Genomic DNA, 22529 nt, shown 5'->3' on the forward strand with positions numbered 1-22529 from the left:
AAACAGTAGGAAACGGCGATGTTATCGTCTGCTTTAGCTGTTCAAAGGGTGTCAGAAGTACGTGGGAAAATCCATTGGGAATGTCCCTTTTCGCTTGGAACATGAAAACAAGTGTGTTTGCAGCGAGTGTCAAGTCGATACAGAGAAACAAGACGTTGTATTACGAACTCGGCAATTGATTTTGAATTCCAGCAACCCTATTCTGTTTCTTGTTCCATTCCATGTTGTGTGTTACACTGTTGTCAACAGTATTTATAGTGCTGCTTTAGTCTTGAACTCATACTTTTGGTAAGGACATGTACAAACAACACGAGCCATGAATACTATTAAGAAATTCCTTTGTACAGGTCAACCTGGAGTAGAGTAATAAAGATCGAATAATATGTCAGAGTCAATTAAATTACCTGAACCGTGTGCAAAAAAATTCCACAAAAAGAGTCACCGCCCTCTGTCGGCTATGGATTGGTAGGATGTGTGAGCCGTGATGGCTGTACAGACTTTCATTTCTCCAACAAGGATCTAAAATCTACTTAATATATTGTATGGGCATTTCAGGAAGGTTTTGAAGACTCTTAACCGATTATGATCCATGAAGTGCATTGCGCATTATAGCAGGATTCTGTTCCTAAGCATTATGCTAGGAAGCATGATTTTCCACCATGTCCTTAATGTGTTTTGAATGCTTTTAGGATGCCTTTTGGATAATTTTAGGATCTCTTTGTATGATTTAGGACGTCTTTGGATACTTTTGGATGTCAATCGGATGCTTTTGAATGTTTTCGGATATATTTTGGACGCATTTGGGAGGTGTTGGATTTTGAGGGCTATATTTTGGACGCTTTTCGGATGTATTGGATTTTTAAGAACGTCTTTGGGTAGTTTAGGATCCATGGATATTTCGGATATATTTACGATATAATTTTGGATAATATGGATATCATGGTCCCCACACTGAGTGGAAAAGGCTTGAGTTCCAGTCCCGTCGATGATGTGAGGAACTTTTATGGGCTTTTTCACAACGTGGCTGAGTTAGTCGGTCTCAGGAGAGGGAAGCATGGTTTTTTCACACGAGTTTCCGGGAGAAAAAAGAGAAAAGAGAAAATCGACCACAGAACAAATGCAATTTACAGATGACCCTAAAACGCTACAACAACGCAGTATTTAGGATAATATTTAGATATATTTTGACATTTTTAGATGTTTCAAGAGTGTATTTTGCAGGACTTTCGGATGCCTTCAGCTGATATTTTGGTGTTTTTTTTTTAATTAAGGATACATTTTGAATGCTTTTATGATGCCATTTGGATAATTTTAGGACCTCTTTGGATGATTTAGGAGGTCCTTGGATACTTTGGGATGTCATTTGGATGTTTTAGGATATATTTTGAAGACTTTTGAGAGGTATGGGATTTTTAAGGCTATATTTTGGACACTTTTCGGATGTATTGGATTTTTAAGGATGTCTTTTGGGTGATTATAGTACGTCTTTAGATAGTTTTAGGATGTCTCTGGATGCTTTCAGGATATATTTACGATATAATTTTGGATATATTTTAGATGATATTTAGGATATATTTATGGATAATATTTAGGATATATTTTGACATTTTTAAATGTTTTAAGGATATATTTTGTACGATTTTGGGTTGCTTCCGCTGATTTTTTAGTATTTTTTTAATTAAGGATATATTTTGAAAGCTTTTAGGATGCCTTTTGGATAATTTGTGTTTTGAACGCTTTTAGGATGCCTTTTGGAAAATTTGTGTTTTGAATGCTTTTAGGATGCCTTTTGGATAATTTTAGGATCTCTTTGGATGATTTAGAACGTCTTTGAATGCTTTTAGGATACCTTTTGGATAATTTGTGTTTTGAATGCTTTTCGGATGTCTTTTTGATAATTTTAGGATGCTCTTTGGATGATTTAGAACGTCTTTGAATGCTTTTAGGATACCTTTTGGATAATTTGTGTTTTGAATGCTTTTCGGATGTCTTTTTGATAATTTTAGGATGCTTTTTGGATAATTTTAGGATCTCTTTGGATGATTTAGGACGTCTTTGGATATTTTGGGATGTCACTTGGATGTCTTTAGATGTTTTTAGGATATATTTTGGACGCTCTTGGGAGATATTGGATTTTCAAGGCTATATTTTGGACTCTTTTGAGATGTCTTTTGAATGATTATAGAATGTTTTTAGAGAGTTTTAGGTTGTCCCTCGATATTTTCAGGATATATTTACAATATAATTTTGGATAGTATTTAAGATATATTTTGACATGTTTAGATGTTTTAAGGATCTATTTTGTACGACTTTGGTATGCCTTCGGTTGATTTTTTGGTGATTTTTGTTTTTTTAAATTAAAGATGTCTTTTGAATGCTTTTTGGATAAATTTAGGATCTCTTTGGATGATTTAGGAGGTCTTTGGATACTTTGTGATGTCATTTAGATGTTTTTGGATATATTTTGGACGCTTTTCGAATGTACTGGATTTTTAAGGCTGTATTTCGATAATTATAGAACGTCTTTGGATAGTTTCAGGATGTCTCTGGATGTTTTCAGGATATATTTACGACATAATTTTGGATATATTTTGACATATTTAGATGTTTTAAGGATGTATTTTGTACGACTTTGGGATGCCTTCTGCTGATTTTGAAAGTTTTTAGGATGCCTTTTGGATAATTTTAGGATCTCTTTGGATAATTTTAGGATGCTTTTTGGATAATTTAAGGATCTCTTTGGATAATTTTAAGATGCTTTTTGGGTAATTTTAAGATCTCTTTGGATAATTTTAGAATCTCTTTGTATGATTTAGGACGTCATTGGATACTTTTGGATGTCATTCTGATGCTTTTTTTTTTAAATTTGGATACATTGTGATACCTTTAGACTATTCTTATTCCTTTGAATGTTTTAGGACATATTTTTGAGTATTTGAATATTTTAGGGTGTATTTTGGATGGTTTTTGTATGTATTTTGGCTTCTCCTTATTTGGTGTTTCAGGATCTTTCAAAATTTGGATATGTATAGATATTTTTAGAATATATTTTTGACGAATTTGATTGTTTTTAGGGTGCATTTTGGATGATATCAGGATGTATGTAGATACGTCAGGTGCTTTTGTGATATTTTTGGGTCTTTTAAAATTAGGATATATTTTGGACGTCTCAAAATGTCTTCAGGATATCTTTGCATACATTTTAAGCGATCTTTGGTCAGGAAGCAGCCAATATTTCAATAGGAACTGGTTCTCACTGTAACAGGTGGATGATCTAGGTGGTAGAACAGCCCTCATGGGTAGCACAGTTAGTAGGATCCCCCTCCTCCCCACACGGGATGGAAAAGACCACAGTTTGATTCCCATCAATGATGTGAGGAATTTTTATAGATCTTTTTAACAATGTGGCCGAGTTAATCGGTCTCAGGCGATGGTTGCATGGTTTTTCCTCCCAAAAATTCTGATTTTTCATCCAGCAAACAAAACACACGAATTTAGAGACAGTACACACAGAGCAATATGGTCTTAGTTGCTGATGCTCCTAAAACCCAGCAACAACTGGTAGATCAAAGAAATGTGTAAAAACTGGCAGTAACAAATTTCAATAACTTGAATAAACTTTTTTATTGATATCAATAAATAATTGATAGTATTATTATCAATAATTGTTCTGTTTTTCGCACGATTTTGAAAGGAATATGGCTTCCTTACAAAGGAGAAAATCAACTAGGCGTCCGTTACCTGTTGAATAGAGGTGTCGAGTCCCGTTAGTCTCCCGTGAGCGCTGTCACCCAGTTTCTAACCCTGCCTCCACCAGTTGCTTGCTCACGTGACCACCGTCACACTTCCCTAGTGGCCAAACAGCAAAGTCTTTAAGATTGTCATACAAAACATCAGGTACCGTTAGCAGCTGCGTTTAGTAGGCCGCTAAACCAGTGAGGAAGGTTTGAGGTAAAAACAGTTCGTAGGAGGTTGGAGAAGTCTTAGTGATCGGTCTACTCTCTCTCTCTCTCTCCACGTGCATGCTCTACACCCTGGGAAATAAGATATCTCGCGGCGAGAGTCATCTGGACTGGTAGAAGTTGCAAGACGAGATTGTTATCTAAGACTGGAATATTTTGCATCTCAGAGGAACATCGCTAGTGATAAAAGAACAGCACCTCCAAAGATAGGTGGATCTTCCCAACAATATGGTAAGTTTTTCATATGTAAAATCTTCTACGTAAGACATCTCTTTAAGCTAAAATCCATATAGTAAGTATTCTGGCTGTAATGGTAGTTTCTAGAGATATTTATTTCTATAAGGAGCATGCGCGTGTTCGTATTTGGTTTGAAAATCGTCTAATGGAAGGTGAATGGTAAGATAATGGACATGAATTGTTGTAGTAGGATTTTAGGAGCATCAGTGACTAAGGCCATATTGCTCCACGTGTGTTGTCTGTAAATTGAGTGGGTTCAGAGGTCGACTTTCTGTTTGCTGGACAAAAAACACGAGTCTCCGGGAGGAAAAACCATGCTATCCTCGCCTGAGACCGACAGATAATGGACATCTAAGATAGAAAAATAAGTATCGATTTATCTTCAGTGTTCACCAGATGAATTTTAAATCTGTAAGACGCAAAGATGTTTTATTTTTCATGACTTTCACTGATTTTATGCCGAAGGGGCATTTTTGAACTGATGAAGGCATTCAGTCCAATTCTGTTTCCTTTTTGGAGACTCATTTTATTGCTCTCGGGAGTAGCACAGTTGGTAGAATCGCAGTTTCCCCACACCGGGTGGAAAAGACTTGAGTTTGAGTCCCGTCGATGACGTGAGGAATTTTTATGGGTCTTTTTCAGAACTTGGCCGAGTTAGTCGGTCTCAGATGAGGGTAGCATGGTATTTCTCCTGGAAACGGGTTTTTCGTCCAGCAAACAGAAAATTGACCACAGAACATACGTAATTGAGAGACAGTATACACGAAGCAATATGACTTTAGTCGCTGATGCTCCTAAAAACTCACACCAACAACAACTGTTCTCAATTTTTGGAGACTCATCTCAATAATGGTTTTACCATGGTATTTTCTGTTTTTGTAACCCTTTCTTAGATTTATTCCAAAAGGATGAAAAGGGGTGTTCGAAGACCAGCTGAATGCAGCGACCAAAGAGAGACTCTGGACAGCAGACCCTATCTCAGACCATACCTTGAATCTTCGATTATGGCTTAAATTGAAACTGAATTAACAATCCGTTCCTTTTTATTGCAAAACAATAGAAAGTTTTAAATGCTTATTTTAATTGCAGATGAAAGTTACTGAACTCATCAAAAAAAGTTCCAATAATTTATCAGTAATTATTTAATGGTAAGAAATATTCGCCCGAAGAGGGCGCTGAAATGTCGCAGATATATCCTTGTTATCAAAAAGTAGAAGGACGTATAAGAAGAATGCTCCATTTTATATCACATCTTTGAGTCCAGTGTTCTCTTTATTTGGATGGACGCCAGGTGTGATTGCCTTTCCCTTGTGTGCATGAAGACTCAACCAGCAGGTTGTATATAGGCCAAGGGTACACCGGTTTCACATGGTTACGTCAAAAGAAAAACGAATCTTATGGTGTTTGCTTCAATTTCACATTTAAAATGCCTTGCTTTTTATCTTCAGTGTTCACCAGGTGTCGCCTAAGTTGCATTATCCCTCATATCGATACAAATGTTTCTAAAAAAACTCATTATAGCGAGCTCGGCTAAGACAGACTCAAATATTCAAAAGCTCATATTCTCATCAGTGTTTTTTGAACAAGATTAAAATTTACCCCTTATTTTTTAAATGATCCTACCCTCCCTCCTCTTATCATTTCGAATAAATCAACTCTTCCATTCAAGGTCACTTAAAACAAAAAGCGAAAGCTCCAAGGCATCATTTAACGAGCGAATTCGAATGTCCAGCCTTGGGCGATTTGAATAACTTTGAAGAATTAGCTCCAGTGTATGGGTGCTCATTGTTCGCCTGGTCACGTATCCGAAACTGAATCTTAAAAGAAAAAAAAAATGCTGCTCATTTGAACCCTTTTTACCCCTCTTCGATTCCCAACGTTAAGAAAAAAAGAAAGGGGACATGGCCCTAAATCATAGATACTTTGTGATTAGACACTCTTTTCAAACACTTTAGATCTCCAACTGATTGTCAGCAAAGGTCATCTAACTTTGCATCACTTCCAATCACGAATGGTTTAAAGACTTTTCGTGATTTGGAATACCAGTTACGGATTTTACCATTAACCCTTGCAGGTAGCACAGTGGTTATAATCACTGTTTTCACACACCAGGTGGTTGCTCCTGTATACTATAAATTGCTCTAAATTGTGTTCTGTGGTCCATTTTTTTGTTTGCTGGGCGAAAAACCCGAGTTTCCGGGAGAAAAAACCATGCTACCCTCGCCTGAGACCGACTAACTCAGCCACGGTGTGAAAAAGGCCCATAAAAATTCCTCACCTTCTCGACGGGACTCGAACTCAAGTATTTTCCACCCGATGTGAGGCGATTCTACCAACTCTGCAATCCACGAGGACAAACCAAGTGGAAAATGATTGGGTTCGAATTCCCTCAATAACTCAAAGAACATTACTGGACTTTTCTTCCATTTGTGTTTGATTTAGTCGGTCTCAGGCGTAGATAGCAAGGTTTTTTCTCCCGGAAATTTAGCTTTCTCTTGCCCATCAAAACACGCAAATCGACTAGAAAACACATGCAATTCATGAATAGATGAATTAATTTTAAGGTAACCCGAATATGACAAACAAATACTGTACACTCGGTATCCACTTTATTAGGTACATCTGCTTAATAACGAGTAGGTCTCACCTCAGCTTCAGAATAATCTGGATTCTTTGTAGCATGGACTCCTCGAGGTGATGAAAGTGCCATAGAGATGCTGGTCCAGGTTGACTCAATTGTTTTCCAGAGTAGCTGCAAACTGAATGGTTGAGGATCTCTACTTCAGAGGGCTCGTTCCATCTCAACACATACATGCTCAGTTCGATTGAGATCTGTGAATGGGGAGGCTATCGTAGTTGGCCGAATTCGCTTTCATGTTCCAGGAACTGGTTCTGTGAAATGCAATTATGGCTTCTACATGGCGAATTATCCTCTTGGAAAAACTCATTCCAACCATTGAGGGATTAAAAACAATTTCCAGATAACCTGAGCATCCAAATATTACTAGTTTGGTTTTAAAGTTGAGTTGAGTTGCAACCATAAATCCAGCATTTTAAAAAATATGTATTCTATGGAATCTATAAAATCTTAAATTAAAAGACAATTAGGCCCAGTCCTATTCTTTTAACTTTGAGAGATCAAGTACCTCCCTCAACGAAATGGGGATCGGTGTGAGCAATTGTCACAGTACCTGTGATCTGGCCTGATCCAAGACTTCTAATTGTCCTTCATAACACCTTGATGAGTCCCGGCCTCAAGTGTCCATCTCAAATTAAAATAAATTAAAACACTCAACGACTTTATCGAATTTTTCTTCGTTGGAAAGAGTAATGCAAGAAGAGCGATATCTGAGTCGTTCTGAAGACTAAGATGGCGTCTAAGCAAACGTGCTCTTCTTGATGATGGTGCTATTCCTTGAATTGAAAATAGTGTGAAGGTCTTTCTACGGGCAAAATTAGGTGGAGAATACATTATCGGTCGACATTTCTATATCCTTGACCTCCTACCACATCACCAGACCTCATACTCTCAGACTTTTTGTTATTGGGTTACTTGAAACATCTGTAGAGATTTCTCAACTTCTAAAGCAGATGTAAAGCAGGCAATCCAACGTGAGGTCAGCATTTCGACATTCTCAAGGCAATTGTTGATGGTATAATTCTCCGACTAGATCATCAACTAGAATGAAAGATGAGAGAAGTAATTGTAAAAGTATCATAATGAAGTGGATCGGGAGTATTTTGCGCGCAATACTGGGAAGGACAGTTTCATTGGGGATAATGTCATTTAATTATATACACTCAGGGATCACTGAATTATGACCACCCCATCCACAATGGACATAGCTTGCAGTATAAAATGCTGAACATCTTCGTACACTAGAACAGTGGTAATTTGCATCTAGTCAAAATAGCAGTTATGGAACGTAGTAATGATATTATGGAGTTTCAAAGGAGCATGATTGTGAGGGCTCGTGCGTCGGGTGCTTCCATATCGGAAACGGCGCGTCTTGTTGGTTGCTCAAGGTGTATAAAGAATGATGTGGAATGGGTCAACTCACCTCCGCCAAAAGAACTGTAAAGGATTGCTCAAGGATTTGTGGTGAGCAGAGGATGCAGTGCATTGTACGGGCTCAACAGCAGGTCACTGTGCGACAGTTGACATCCAATACAACATGGTGAATGCGTGAATAATATCCAAATGATGCTCAGCACACTCAGACATATGGAGTTCCACACCAGACGACTCAAGTGACACCCTCTCCTCACGTTGATGGGAATGCTGGTTGGACACTGGAGGACTGTAAACGAGTGTGCTGGTAGGATGAGTCGAAATACTGGGCACAACGTACGATGGACGCCATCATGTTTGGCACAAACAACACGAGTCCATGGGCCATCGTGCATGGTTTCCACTATCCAACAAAGTGATGGTAGTTGCTTAATATGGGGGTATGTGCTTCTGGAAAGAACTATAACCCTTGGCGCGTATGGACCAACGTTTCACTAGTGAGATCTAAAACTAAACTATAATATTAGGGTCACCGAGAAAGTCATTTCAACTGCCCATGTCTATTGTGTGTTCTGTAGTCGATTTGCCTTCTTTTCTGGACGAAAAACCTAACTTTTCACAGGGAAAAATCCGTACGAACAATGGTCAACCATGGTTTTAGATTAGGTGGTCATAATTCTGTGATCACTGAGTGTATATTGTCTTAATTATTCATATTTCTCAACGTGGTGTCATTTCGAAGTCCGCGTTCTTTTTACCAATCCTGAAGGTGATGAATCAATCAACCACCTTAACCATTTTATGCAAATATTAGCCAATTTAATCGAAGAAATATGACCAGGACCATGGCATTTTATAATCAAACGTCTAGAATCGTTAGTTATCTAACTATCAGGTGACACGTGCTCACTACATTTCAAACACCACAATCAATTGGGTTAAAAATATTGTCCAAATGCAATTATAATTCAAACTTAATTATCTAAACCATTAGTAACAAATCGGTTAAGAAAAAAAAATTAAGATAATTACTCAGGATATTAGCATATAATTATTAAGAAATTATCGAAAAAAAGAGTACCAGAACTCAGACCGAAATGGGGTTAATTACAGTGGGTGAAATTTAGTTTGTATGATTCTTCATCATTGATCAACCGGTTTTGTCCGAGGAGCATAACTGGAAGATGTTTCTTACTTGCAACTTTAGACCAACTTTCAGAAAAAAAAGAATTTCTTCTGTCATTGACATTTTTTGCGAAGTGCTTTATCCATGGTGTTGGACTGAATCAGCAAAGTAAAACATGGATTCCATTAACCACGTCATTGATTTCACCTGTCTGAAGTCTAAATGATTTCAAACAACGAAGTTAATATATCAACCAGTTTGCCTTGTCAAAGTTTCAATTTATCTTTTTGGTTTCATTAGCATCACTGCTAAGAAATTAGGCCGAAGAACTCGTCTTGGTAAGCGTCTTAGAGGTTAGCAGCTACCGTGTTCGTCTTTGTACTGTAAAGGTTATAAGATGTGTCGCTTTTTTCTGTCTGGTTTTCATCCTTTGGTCAGTCCACGAATTTCCTGGCGCGTGGTACAACGAACTGCTTTAGTTAAACTTGTTCTGTCAAACTACGCGTCGTTCTTTGGAGAGGGTTAATGGAAATGGCACCGTTGAGCACTTAAATGCATTCTAATATCCATAAATGTTGGTAGAAAAACTAACTCATCCTGTTTATTTGACTTTCAGAGATGGTGAGTTCGCCTTTTCCGGTTTGTTAATTTTATTAAAAAAGAATTTGGTTAATCCATTAGATGAATATTAAGTTTGGCAATCATTGATAAGGGTGAACAGAAGAGTTGGATTCAGCTGCATCGAATTTTATTTAATACAAAATAATTTAATTGGCCATCTAATTTCATTTTATCAATTAATCAAAGGGATCCAACCGAAAGATTTGTAAGCAATGCAATTTTTACAACAAATTAACCAAACGACCTTTCCAATATAGCCCCACTCAACGACCAAACGACCTGTAAACAATGATCGACCAAACGACCAATGATATTTGCAATAAATTAACCAAACGACCTTTGAAATAAATTAATTAGACGACAGGAAACAATCAATGGGATTTTTGCAACGAATTAAGCATACGATCTTTGCAATGCTTTAATCAAACGACTTGTGAATCACGCAATTTCTGCAACAAAGTAATCAGACAGCTTGTAGGAAATGCGGTCTTTGCAATACCTTAATCAAATAACTCGTAAACGTGAATCTTTTGCAGCAAGACAACCAAACGATTTGTAATTTTTTGTTTTACATGTAAAACCAAACGACAGTTAACCTGTGTTATATTACAACAATGATATTTATTTCGATCTATGCAATAAATTAATCAAACGATCTTTACAATAAATTAAGCAGCCGACTGGAAGCAATGAGATCTCTGGAGTAAATTAACCATTTGACTTGAGCAATGAGATATTTTCCACAAATTAATCACACGAATTGTAAAAAATGCCAACAGATAATGCGATTTGAAAAAAATCACATTCTCTGTTGGCAAACGACTTGTAAATAACGATATTTAAAAGTTAACCAAACGACTCGTTAATAATATGATCTTTGAAAATTAATCAAACTTTCAGACCTTTGTTTAAAAGGTTATTGCTTAAAAATTACAAAATTAAAAAAAATAAATATATAATATAATTACAAATTACGCTCTTTAAAATTGCAAAAATAAATAAATAAAATAAAATAATAACAAAAATAGACAAAATAAAAATAAATAGAATTAAATAAATGAATAGCGAAAGCAATTTTAAATGACTTTTAAACAACGCGACCTCTGCAACAAGATTACCAAATGATTTGTAATCAATGACATGTGCAACAAGTTAGCTAAATGTCATGTAAACAATGCGACTTTTGCAATAAATTAACCAAACGTTCTTTGCAATAAATTAACCAAACGACTTGGGAGCAATGCAATGTTTAGAACAAGTTAACCAAACGACTTGAGATATTTCCAATAAATTAACCAAACGTTCTATCCCAATAAATTAATCAAACGGCTTGTGAACAATGCAATGTTTGGAACAAGTTGACAAAACGACTTGAGATATTTGCAATAAATTAACTAAAAGTTCTTTTCAGTGAATTAACCAAACGACCTGTGACTAATGCAATATTTTCAACAAGTTAACCAAACAACTTGTTGAAAACAATAAATTAACCAAATTTACTTTGCAGTAAAGTAACCAAACGTTCTTTGCAATAAATTAACCAAATTTACTTTGCAATAAATTAACCAAACGCTCTTTGCAATAAATTAACCAAACGACTTGTTCCAAACGTTCCATTGCAACGTTTGGAACAAGTTGACAAAACGGCTTGAGATATTTGCAATAAATTAACCAAAACTTCTTTTCAGTGAACTAACCAAACGAGCTGTGACCAATGCAATATTTTCAACAAGTTAACCAAACAACTTGAGCTATTTGCAATAAATTAACCAAACGTTCTTTGCAACAAAGTATCCAAACGTTCTTTGCAACAAAGTAACCAAACTTTCTTTGCAATAAAGTAAGCAAACGTTCTTTGCAATAAAGTAACCAGACGTTCTTTTCAATAAATTAACCAAACGTTCTTATACTATGTATATAAAGTGCTTAGCATCATAATACACAGCCATTTCTGAATAAACAGAAAATTTTTAAGGTGGCATCGTTTTAGGTTATATCTCATATTGTGAATACCTTCACAACGAGTTGCCATGATATTGCACTACTTCGAATAAGTAACGCTTCACCTAAGGAGAAGACTAGTGTTACTTATTCTCAGATAGGTACCACCACCCAATAAGTAAGTAACACTAGTCTTCTCCTTAGGTGAAGCGTTACTTATTCGAAGTAGTGCAATATCATGGCAACTCGTTGTGAAGGCATTCACAATATGAGATATAACCTAAAACGATGCCACCTTAAAAATTTTCTGTTTATTCAGAAATGGCTGTGTATTATGATGCTAAGCACTTTATATACATAGTCTAAATTTGTTCGCAGCTTGAGGCTCTAGCCCTAAATGCGCCTTAGTCCAAACGTTCTTTTCAATAAATTAACCAAACGTTCTTTTCGATAAATTAACCAAACGTTCTTTTCAATAAATTAACCAAACGTTCTTTTCGATAAATTAACCAAACGTTCTTTTCAATAAATTAACCAAACGACTTGTAATCAATGCAATGTTTGGAACAAGTTGACAAAACGACTTGAGATATTTGCAATAAATTAACCAAAAGTTCTTTTCAGTAAATTAACCAAAAGTTCTTTTCAGTAAATTAACCAAACGGCTTTTGACCAATGCAATATTTTCAACAAGTTAACCAAACGACTTGAGATATTTGCAATAAATTAACCAAAAGTTCTTTTCAGTAAATTAACCAAACGGCTTTTGACCAATGCAATATTTTCAACAAGTTAACCAAACGACTTGAGATATTTGCAATAAATTAACCAAACATTCTTTGCAATAAACTTTACCGAACATTCTTGGCAATAAATTAACCAAACGGTTTGTGAGAAATGCAATATTTGCAACAAGTTAACCAAACGACTTTTAAACAATGAGATAATTTCAATAAATTACAACGTTTGGTAAATAAAGATCTTGGAAAATATAAAACCTCCAACGAGAAACACTAATTTTATTTATAAGTCACTGAAGGAGCATCGTTTCTCCGTGAGCACGTGCTTATCAGATCTTTGAGACAGGTCTCAGAGCTGAGTCGCTGGTGTGTTATTAAGTAGGGGGGGGAAAGAAACAGCGAGGAAAATACACTACAAGTATATCTTTTTAATTCCTGCAGGGAAAAGGGCTTTCATCACTTGATGATCCCGATTACAAATACAGAATAGAAGTAGGTTAGAAGCAGAGACGTGAAATTGTTTACAGTTTCTTCCCTTACGCGGGTGAAAGCACAAAGCGTGCATGTTTCGGGCACTTCACAGTCTTCGTCATATATAGGTCATCGCTGTAAGAGAGAAACCGAAAAGAAACAAAAAATATACACCAGCGCGCAAAAAAATAAGAAACACACATAATGGTACAGCACGTGTTGATTTTCCATTAAAATGAACTTGGGATTAACAGCTAGTGCATAACTGTACTCTGTTTCGTTTTGGGGCGCCATCTATTTAAAATGCCATCTGAAAAATGCACACAACTGCAACAAAGAGCAAACGGCACGAAACAGGCCGAAGTAGTCTGTAGACATGTATTAGGAATCCAGGCGTTCGTCTTTCCCACCTTGAAATTATTATTAATTTCAAGGTGGGAAATTAATTATTATTTATTTAAATAAATTATTATTATTATTAATAGACTTTTTAAATATTTGACAAAGATTGGCAGGAGTCTGCATATGTAATTATTTTAATTTATGTATTTTATTGAAGCTTAAAGCTTGGTAATTGAGAATGCCCGGCAGAGGGCACTGTTTTGCATATACAAGTATAACGAAGAAACCAAACGATTACAACGTTTGTATTGTGTTTGCCTATTTTAAGAAACTTCTTAATAATAAATTTGATAAATCAGTAATTTATTTCACTAATCCTAATTAATATTATTATTATTATTAGATTTTTTAAATATTATAAAATACATAAATTAATTCTATTAATTTATGTATTTTATTGAAGCATTAAAGCTTAGTAATTAAAATCGCCCGGTAGAGGGCCTTGTTTTGCATACACAATTATAATGAAGAAATCTAACTTGATTATTGTGACTATTTTAAGAAACTTCTTTCTGGTTTTATTTTCTAATTACACTAAAATATTAATAAATTAAAATTAAGATACGATAGAATTTTCATTCAAAAGTTAAAATAAAAAGCGCATTATTTTCTTTATTGATTTCTAAAATAAATATTGTTTTAAATAAAAGTAATATTTATTAATAATTATTTCTGTTGGAAATATTACTTGTATTTGATAAATGATGCAGATGCAGTTCTGTTTATCATGATTGAAAATTGAATATTTATATTGAAATATTTTCTAGGCTGTGCTATTTAAAAATTAAATGTACCATTGATTTAAGTTGGGTATTTAAAAAAAAAAAAAAAAAATCACTCGAGAGGAATAAATCATCTTTTTAATGCCCAGTTTCCCAAGAGTACACGTCAATCATTTTAAAATCTATCATACAGAAAAACGATTCAAAATAAAAAAAAAAGGAGAGAAATAATCGGAACGCATCAGCACGCGAGAAGGGTGGTCGGCTCAGCATCCATGGCAAAACGTTAAACTGCCCGTTTCGTTACACTAATTCGTTAGATAAAAAGAAGGTGATTACCAGAATTCGTCACGGTCGATGGAACAACTCCCCCCCATGAATTAAGTCGAAGTTAATATTAGTGAACCCTAAAAACCACTCTGGTTCGTTAATAGTTGTCATTGCGCAATTTTAAAACATTTAACGTTGCTATCATAATTCATTGCAAAATAAATTCTAACTATTTTTGCAGAGCATTGGACTCAGTCCCACATGAGTGGTTACTGAAAAAGCTGGAACAAGTTGGAATCACAGGGAAAATCCTTAGATGGATAGCAGGAGGCAGAGTGTTGTGATAAATGGTTATTCCTGAGATTCGGTTGATATAAGAAGTGGGGTTCCCCAAGGATCAGTATTAGGACTACTGTTGTTTTTGATTTTCATAAATGGCATCGATGAAGGGATAGACGGTGTGATGTCTAAATTTGCAGATGATATAAAGATTGGTAGAGTAGTTAATGAGCACCGCCATCTTCAGAGTGATCTAGATAGACTTCAGGGATGGTCAGAAAAGTGGCACCTATGCTTGTAATTCAGCGAAGTGCTTACACCTGGGGAACAGCAATCCCATAATAACTTATACACTTAGTGGAGTTGAACTAGTCAGTAGTGGAAGAAAGAGACTTTGGAGTTACGATACGACCAGACATGAAATTCTCTGAGCATTGTAGAGTGGTTGCAAGGAAGGCCCATGGTGTCCTATCGATGATTTTTTGAACATTTTCTGGTAGAGATAAGGACGGGATAATGCATTGTATAAGACTATTGTTAGATCACACTTAGAATACTGTGTTCAAGTATGGAGACCGCACCTAAAGTAAGACATCGAGCTTCTTGAAAAGGTCCAAAGACGAGTAACTCGTCTGGCGAGATCCGCAAAAGGGCGTCCATATGAGGAAAGACTTCGAATATGTGAGTTGCAGAGCTTGGAAACTAGGCACCTTAGAGGAGACTTGATTGAGGGGTTTAAGACTCTGAGAGGCATCAGTAAAATGAATGAGGGCGAAATTTTTACGGTTATAAATGATTGTAGAATTAGAGGCCATTGATTCAAGTTACGGGGGGGGGCTGTTTAGATTGAATTGCAGGAAGTTTTATTTTAGCCAGTGAGTCAGAAATTACTGGAATAAGTTATCAACATGAGTGGTAGAGGCTGACAGTTTGGGGAAATTCAAAGGTCACTTGGATTACCTACGGGAGGAGGGAACCGTATAGGTTGTTTATTTCCTTTTCTCTTATTAATTATTCATTTTTTAATAATTTTCTTGTTCTTATTATTATTATTTTGTTTTTATTTTTTATTTTACTTTTTATTTATTATTATATTTTTCTTTGCTGTTGCAGCATATGCCATAGGCTTCCTTACACCGTGTGGCCATTGGTAAAATAAATAAATAATAAAGTCATACATAATAATAATTTTATTTTGAATTCATAAAAGTTTCAAAATAAAAAATAATTCATAAAGGTTTACAAAAAATTCCAGTTTTATTCAAATTTAAATATTTTTGTGAAAGAAATGTTCATAATAAATAATAATAATAATAATATACAAAGATTTAAATACAATAATACATAAACTGCATTAATTTATTTTAAAAGAAAATTTAAAAATTAATATTTATTTGCAGCAGCATTCAATAAATGATAGAAACTGGAACAGACGACTTTGTTACCATGGTAATCGATAGGACAATGTGGCGACATCTGCATTGTCTCACACAATTTAATCAACGGAACATAAACATGTAAAATAAAATAAAAAAATCGTATTTCCTTTGATTATTTGTAAAGGGTTTCAAAAATGATTTCTACAAGAGTTAATGATATCCTGGTGTGAATGTCCCACATTATTTATTTATTTTTGAATCTCAAATACCGAATGGATAATTATATTGCTGTATTTAGGTCATAATTTCTCTCGATTTCGAAAAAAAAATGGCATTTTTCTAACACCTGTACATTTTACCTAGAATTTGAATGGAAGTCCCAAATTCTTTTTTGTTTCTTGACCTTATTTCTGATGTTCATGTTTCATAGATCACTTTCGGGGATGAATAAATATCTGAGGGAAAAAACTAGCCTTACGAGATTGTTCCCTCCGATATCTGTAACACTGGTTTCAGCCAGTTGAATTTATAGAAACTTTTCTTCAAGTGACTGATGGTCATTTGAGGCAGACAGGTCCGGCAGGATTTGGTGATGAGGGAGAGTGGTTAGACCAGCGACTTACGTATAAATTAAACACCCGGATCAAGTCATCACCGGTTGCTTTGAAGTTCTCGATTTTGCTGTTCATGTTTTCAGCAACGAAGACTGTAAAATAAAAATAAAAGAGATAATAATACCCGGAGAAGACCCACGATCCTCATTGAAATGGTTATGAAACGAACTAATAGAGACATGCACAGGGCGGCTATAATTAAAGTTCACTTACTCCAACGCAACTTTAGAGATAACTGATTGGTAGAAAGCATTCATAATTGGTAGGTGTATCATAGAGACGAGGATGACAATAATTATGCAGAAATAGTTCCAAAAGTCACCACCAAGGGGGCGCGTCTTGCTGATGCCTAAGATAACGAAGGACACAGAAATGATTTACGAGCACCTACTCTTACCCTTTAATACCCATGCACGATTTTTATTTGCATGCTATCAACTATATGTGGTAATCAATTTGGATATTCTCAGAATAATTTTCGGATGCATCATGTCCATAGTGTGTAGTTTTCTTTGGAAATGCGTGGAAACAAATGAACTTTAATTATAACCTATCGAAATACTGTAAATCACTATTTTTAGTGATGACATTATATGGTAAAATGATTTTTAACTATTATTCATTTTTTTTAGAAAAAAACAAGAAACATTAATTTTATACACTTTATACTAAATTCAATTTGTTGACTTAACAGCAGGCAATTACACAGTGAATATAGTTTATTCTATTGCAAATGAAAGTGAATTCCTGGGCCTTCTCCACATATGCGCCTTAATCCTCATTTGTGTATAGTTCTATAATATGTTTAGGAATTTTTTTGTCCACTTTTTCAAGTTAAATTTGTGATGATAATGTGCCGCTAGAATTCTATCCGTTGCTCTTGATAAGTACCAGTATTCTTTTAATCTGCATTGTTCTTGTTTATGTATGTCTCATTGGAAAAGGCCCCGGTTCGAATCCTGTCTCTAACGCGAAAAACATTTATGAGCTTTACTCAGTCCGTGCCTTGGTCATGTTGGTACCACAGTTGTTGTACTGGCTGTTCTTCCTACTCCTAGCGGAAAAGACCAAACCGCAGAAGACACGCAATTTAAGGACATATTATATACGGCGCAAAATGGTCTAAGTTGCTGATGGTTCTAAAAATCCTACAACAACCAACCAACTAACTCCGTGGCCTAGTTAGTAGGTCTCATGTAGATACAATAGCAGGCTACAGTGGTACGATTTGTTTTTTAACAAGAGGTCTCGACATCTTGTTTAATTACGCGTGCTACTTTTATCATTCTCTTTTATCATTCTTTTGCATAAAATAGAAATTATGAACATAAAAAGTATTTATGAACTTGTACTTCTTCTTTTTGTAAAGTATTTCTTTTTGTTAGAGAGCATTTTATTGGACAATTAAGAAAGAATTTCATTAATTTAAGTCATTAACCTTGAACCCTAGTTGAGTACATTTCACATTCTCTTGGATTTCAATAGCTTACGTAACTTCTTGCTGTCAAAGTTTGACTGGTGGTATTTTTGCACAAGATATATATCATTATGCGTTTGGAACTTTCATTTGCATATTTAGCACAGCTAATGAGATTTTGCTACAAAAAATTATTCTGGTGTGCCGTGGAAGAGAAATCATTAGGGACCAGTTCAGTTGGACAGCTGGATGAGGAAGATCAAGATCTACACATTTACTGTGCTTAAGATCAAGGATTAACAAGAAGTACTTGGGGAGGCTTAGTGTAATGGTTTCATCGCCATCTACTTGTCAGTTCATTAACTATTGCCCGAGGACGAACTTCACTTAAATGAGGGGAAATACCCTGATACACAGAGTGCTGTATTTTTTACTACATTTTGTAACTTTATGATTTCCACTGACCTGAGATTGGGTTGGAAGTTATTCATTATAAGCACTGAGGCAATAAGCCATCAAGCAATAACGTATCATAGTAAGTCTTTCGCATCTTTCAAGTGACTATTTGTGGCATAAAAAGATGCAATATTTTTCAGAGAGAAATTGTGCAGGCCTCAGCCGAGACCAACAAAGTGGGCCACAGTTGAAAAAAGCTAATAAAAGTTTATCTCCCTCCTCACTTTCTATATGGTATTCTCACTCAGTTCTTTTTCATACAGTATGGAAGAAGCGATGGGTGTTACTGTGCTGCGATCCGAAGAGGACACCAATGAGCAGAAGTATTTTTAAAAATGGTTTAACATCTTCAGTTTCCTTTCTGATCCATTCAACCCGCGATCTTTAATGGTTAACATTAACAGCTTTTCGAGGAGATTGATTGCTTTATCTGACATTCCATCAAGTGGTATTCTTTTGGCACTTCTGTTTTCTGCTCCTTTCTTCAGCTTTTCTTGAAAAGTCACCTTAATGAAATCTCCGATTGCTGATGACGTAAAAACTTTGTCTACTTGTGATTCCTTTGACTCCTTCCTTCTCTCAGAAAACCTACTCTTCAAAACCATTGAAGAATTCGTGGATAATCTTGCTTCGTTTAATCTTTCAATAAACTTCTAAATCTGACATTGGCAAATTTCTTTCAAAAAGTGGCCTTTTGATATTTGAATCTCTTTAAATCATATCCTCATTAATAAAATTGATGCGCACAAAGTCCTTGGAGTTTTTTAAATACCAAATTTAGTTTTTCTCCCCATATTAACTGCTTTTAAAAAATTCACAAAAAACCGTTGGATATTGCAAAAACATCTTCAGTATTTTAACGTGATCTTTAAACCAACCGTTCTTTACTCCTCCCCTCTTTGGGATACAGTTGCCAATTGCAATTTTGAAAAACTCTCCTGAAATCGAATATTGGTTTCTAAAATGTTTTGGCTATTGTAAAGCCAACTTTCAGTAAGTCATCTCAAAAATCACCATGGCTGAATGTTTAAACCTTGAAATCAATATTCTAAAGAAAAATCTGTCCCTCCTAAATGTATGATTCAAAAGTTGACTGTCCTCTTCTTTGGGAAGTATTTTGGTGGAAAATTCCTCTCGCATTACGTAAATTCCCACTCAGACCAAATTCTCTACTCTCCAAAGTTTATCAAATTGATACTCACGTTTCTCTCTACCGGATTCCAAATATCATTTCCTTAAACACTGATCCTATCCTTTTCGCATCTGATTGGAATTATGTTAACCTGACTTGTAATTGGTTATCTTTCTGTGAGCAATTTCGAGTGAAGATTAATCATTTGAAAAAAATCACCCTGTTTTTTTCCAATTTTTGGAAAATAATCAAAAAAAATTGAAACCAGTTTAGCGAGCTTATAAGGTATGGTGAACACATGTGCTGTTGTCCCAACGAAGATAAAATAGGACACCAAATAGTCTCTTTTTTCTTTTCTATTAGTGCCGTTTTAATTAGAAGTTCCCTGATTACACACACATTTCGCAAGTGGTATTGCCCTCGTGGGTAGCTCAGAATCGCAGTCCTCCCCACACCAACTAGAAAAGACCTGAGTTTCGATCCTGTCGATGATGTGAGGATTTCTGTGGGCCTTTTTCACAATGAGGTTGAGTTAGTCGGTCTAAGGCGAGGGTTGCATGGTTTTTCATCCACCAAACAGAAAATCGACCTCAGAACACAGGAAATTTACAGACAATATACATGGGGAAATACAGCCTTAGTGGTTGATGCTCTTAAAATCCCACAACAACGTAAGTGGTATTTTTTTTCAATTTTATTATATGTCAGTGAAGCAGATCACTCATCAAGAAGTATTCTTTCACACAGTTGGGAGTAAAACACACAATAGAAAAACCATATGAATCACCAGGGAACAGATAAAGGAGTCTAGACTACTCTAAATTAAGCGATATAGAGAAGAAGTCTATTGGAAAAGAGTCTCAGGGAACCGTTTGAAAACAGTCTTGGAGAAAGTCTATTGGATAAAATACTGAGGTTGAAGGAGGGTAAGGATCGAGAAATGGAAGGTATATATCTTGTTATACTATAAAAGGACGAAAAACCTGAGTTATCATGAGTAAAAAAAACATGCTACCCTTGCTTGAGATCCATCTAACCCAGCCACATTGTGAAAGAGACCCTTAGAAATTCCTCATATCATCGACCGGAATCGAACTGAGATCTTTTTCACTCGATGTGGGGAGAACCGGCTAATATTTCGAGTTAAAAGTATTTAAGGAAAGCAAAAAATAATTTTATTATGATTGTTTTATTATGACAGAGTATCTGTCATAGACACTATATTTCTGAAATAACTTACTTAGCAGTCATGTTCTCACCATTGTATAAAAAATCTATAAATTTGGGCCTCTTTTTTAAATTTTTTTCATAAAATCTGTCCAGCGTACACTGGGATATTTAAAATTCAACAAATCACATTATCCTTTAAATAATAAAGGATAATTACTGTGATCAGTTGCATAAACGGTGTGTACCAGCGTCCACCAGCATTCATACATCTTCCACAACATACTTCTCGAACATGGATTACAGAGAAGTTGTAAAAATGGGATTTAACACAAACTTCAGCAAACCACTAATTATCAGGAAATATGAAAACCCGCAGGGTGGAGGAAAGTAGAAGTGATGTCTATCTGACCTGGAAAATAATCATAGGTCGAAGGTAAACAGACATTTCCGGTTTTGAAGCAAGAAATAACTTTGGAAATGTATGCTTCTCACCTCCAGCACCTGTCTATATTAATCTCTCTCTCTCTCTCTCTCTCTCTCTCTCTCTCTCTCTCTCTCTCTCTCCTAAACTATTCATTGTAATCAAGTTCCTAATACATATACATCGTTAATATATTGTAGATGTTTAAATACCAGCGATTTGCTGTGTCACATAAATATTTAAAACTTTTTTTTCTGCTTATCAGTTGTCTCCTGCTGAATTCTTATAACTATACTTAATAATCATATCATTTTGACATAGTTAATTTTTTTAACGCTACGTTAAAACAATACTAATTATTAATTTGTGTGTCACCTAGTAATAAAAAATCTGTACACGTTACCAGCAGATACCGAAAAAGAAATTGTATTTGAAATTAAAAAAATTATAATTTTTATCCATGGTTTGGGGAGTAACCATGACAACTTTTAACAACGTAGCTGGAAATTCTAAATTTCACATAAAGAGGAAACTAATATAAAGTTCTTATGGTTACCATAGCAACCATCTGGTTCTCACAAAAAGGAAACTAACATAAAATTCTTATCACGCTCTTAGTTACCTTGGCAACCATCTGATGGCTGAGTAACCATGACAACATTTTATAACAATGCTTGAAATTGTGAATTTCACGCAGAGGAAACTAGCATAAAATTCTTATGGTTACCACAGCAACCATCGTTGCCACGGTAACCATGAAAACGTTTCGCAACAATGCCTGAAATTGTAAATTTCACCCAAAGAGAAAACTAACATAATGCTGATCATGCTCTTAGTTACCATGGCAACAATGTGGGTGGTGAGTAACCATGGCAACTTTTCATAACAATTCTTGAAATTGAAAATTTCACACAAAAAAGGAAACTAACATAAAATTCTTTCATGCTCTTGGTTACCATGGCAACCATCTAGTTAGTGAGTAACCACGACAGCGTTTTATAATAATGCCCGAAATTGTAAATTTCACACAAAGAGGAAACTACCATAATTCTTATCATGGTTTTAGTTACCATGGCAACCATTTGGTTCGTGAGTAACCATGACAACGTTTCATAAGAATGCCTGAAATTGTAAGTTTCACACAAAGAGGAAACTAA

General features: G+C 35.3%; 1 protein-coding gene across 1 annotated transcript in view; it reads left to right on the forward strand.

The window, feature by feature from the left end:
• Positions 1 to 3890: 3890 nt before the first annotated feature.
• Positions 3891 to 22529, forward strand: part of LOC150076845 (putative chitinase 10) — a 43357-nt gene continuing 24718 nt past the window's right edge. Inside the window, exon 1 of the mRNA XM_090385614.1 lies at positions 3891 to 4193. Coding sequence (XP_090241740.1) covers positions 4191 to 4193 — 3 coding nt within the window. The 5' untranslated portion in view covers positions 3891 to 4190. The remainder of the gene's footprint in view (positions 4194 to 22529) is intronic.

The sequence above is a fragment of the Mastigoproctus giganteus genome, chromosome 12 (genome assembly GCF_048544385.1).
Source record: "Mastigoproctus giganteus isolate SK-2022 chromosome 12, ASM4854438v1, whole genome shotgun sequence".
In the NCBI taxonomy this organism is placed as follows: Eukaryota; Metazoa; Arthropoda; class Arachnida; order Uropygi; family Thelyphonidae; genus Mastigoproctus; species Mastigoproctus giganteus.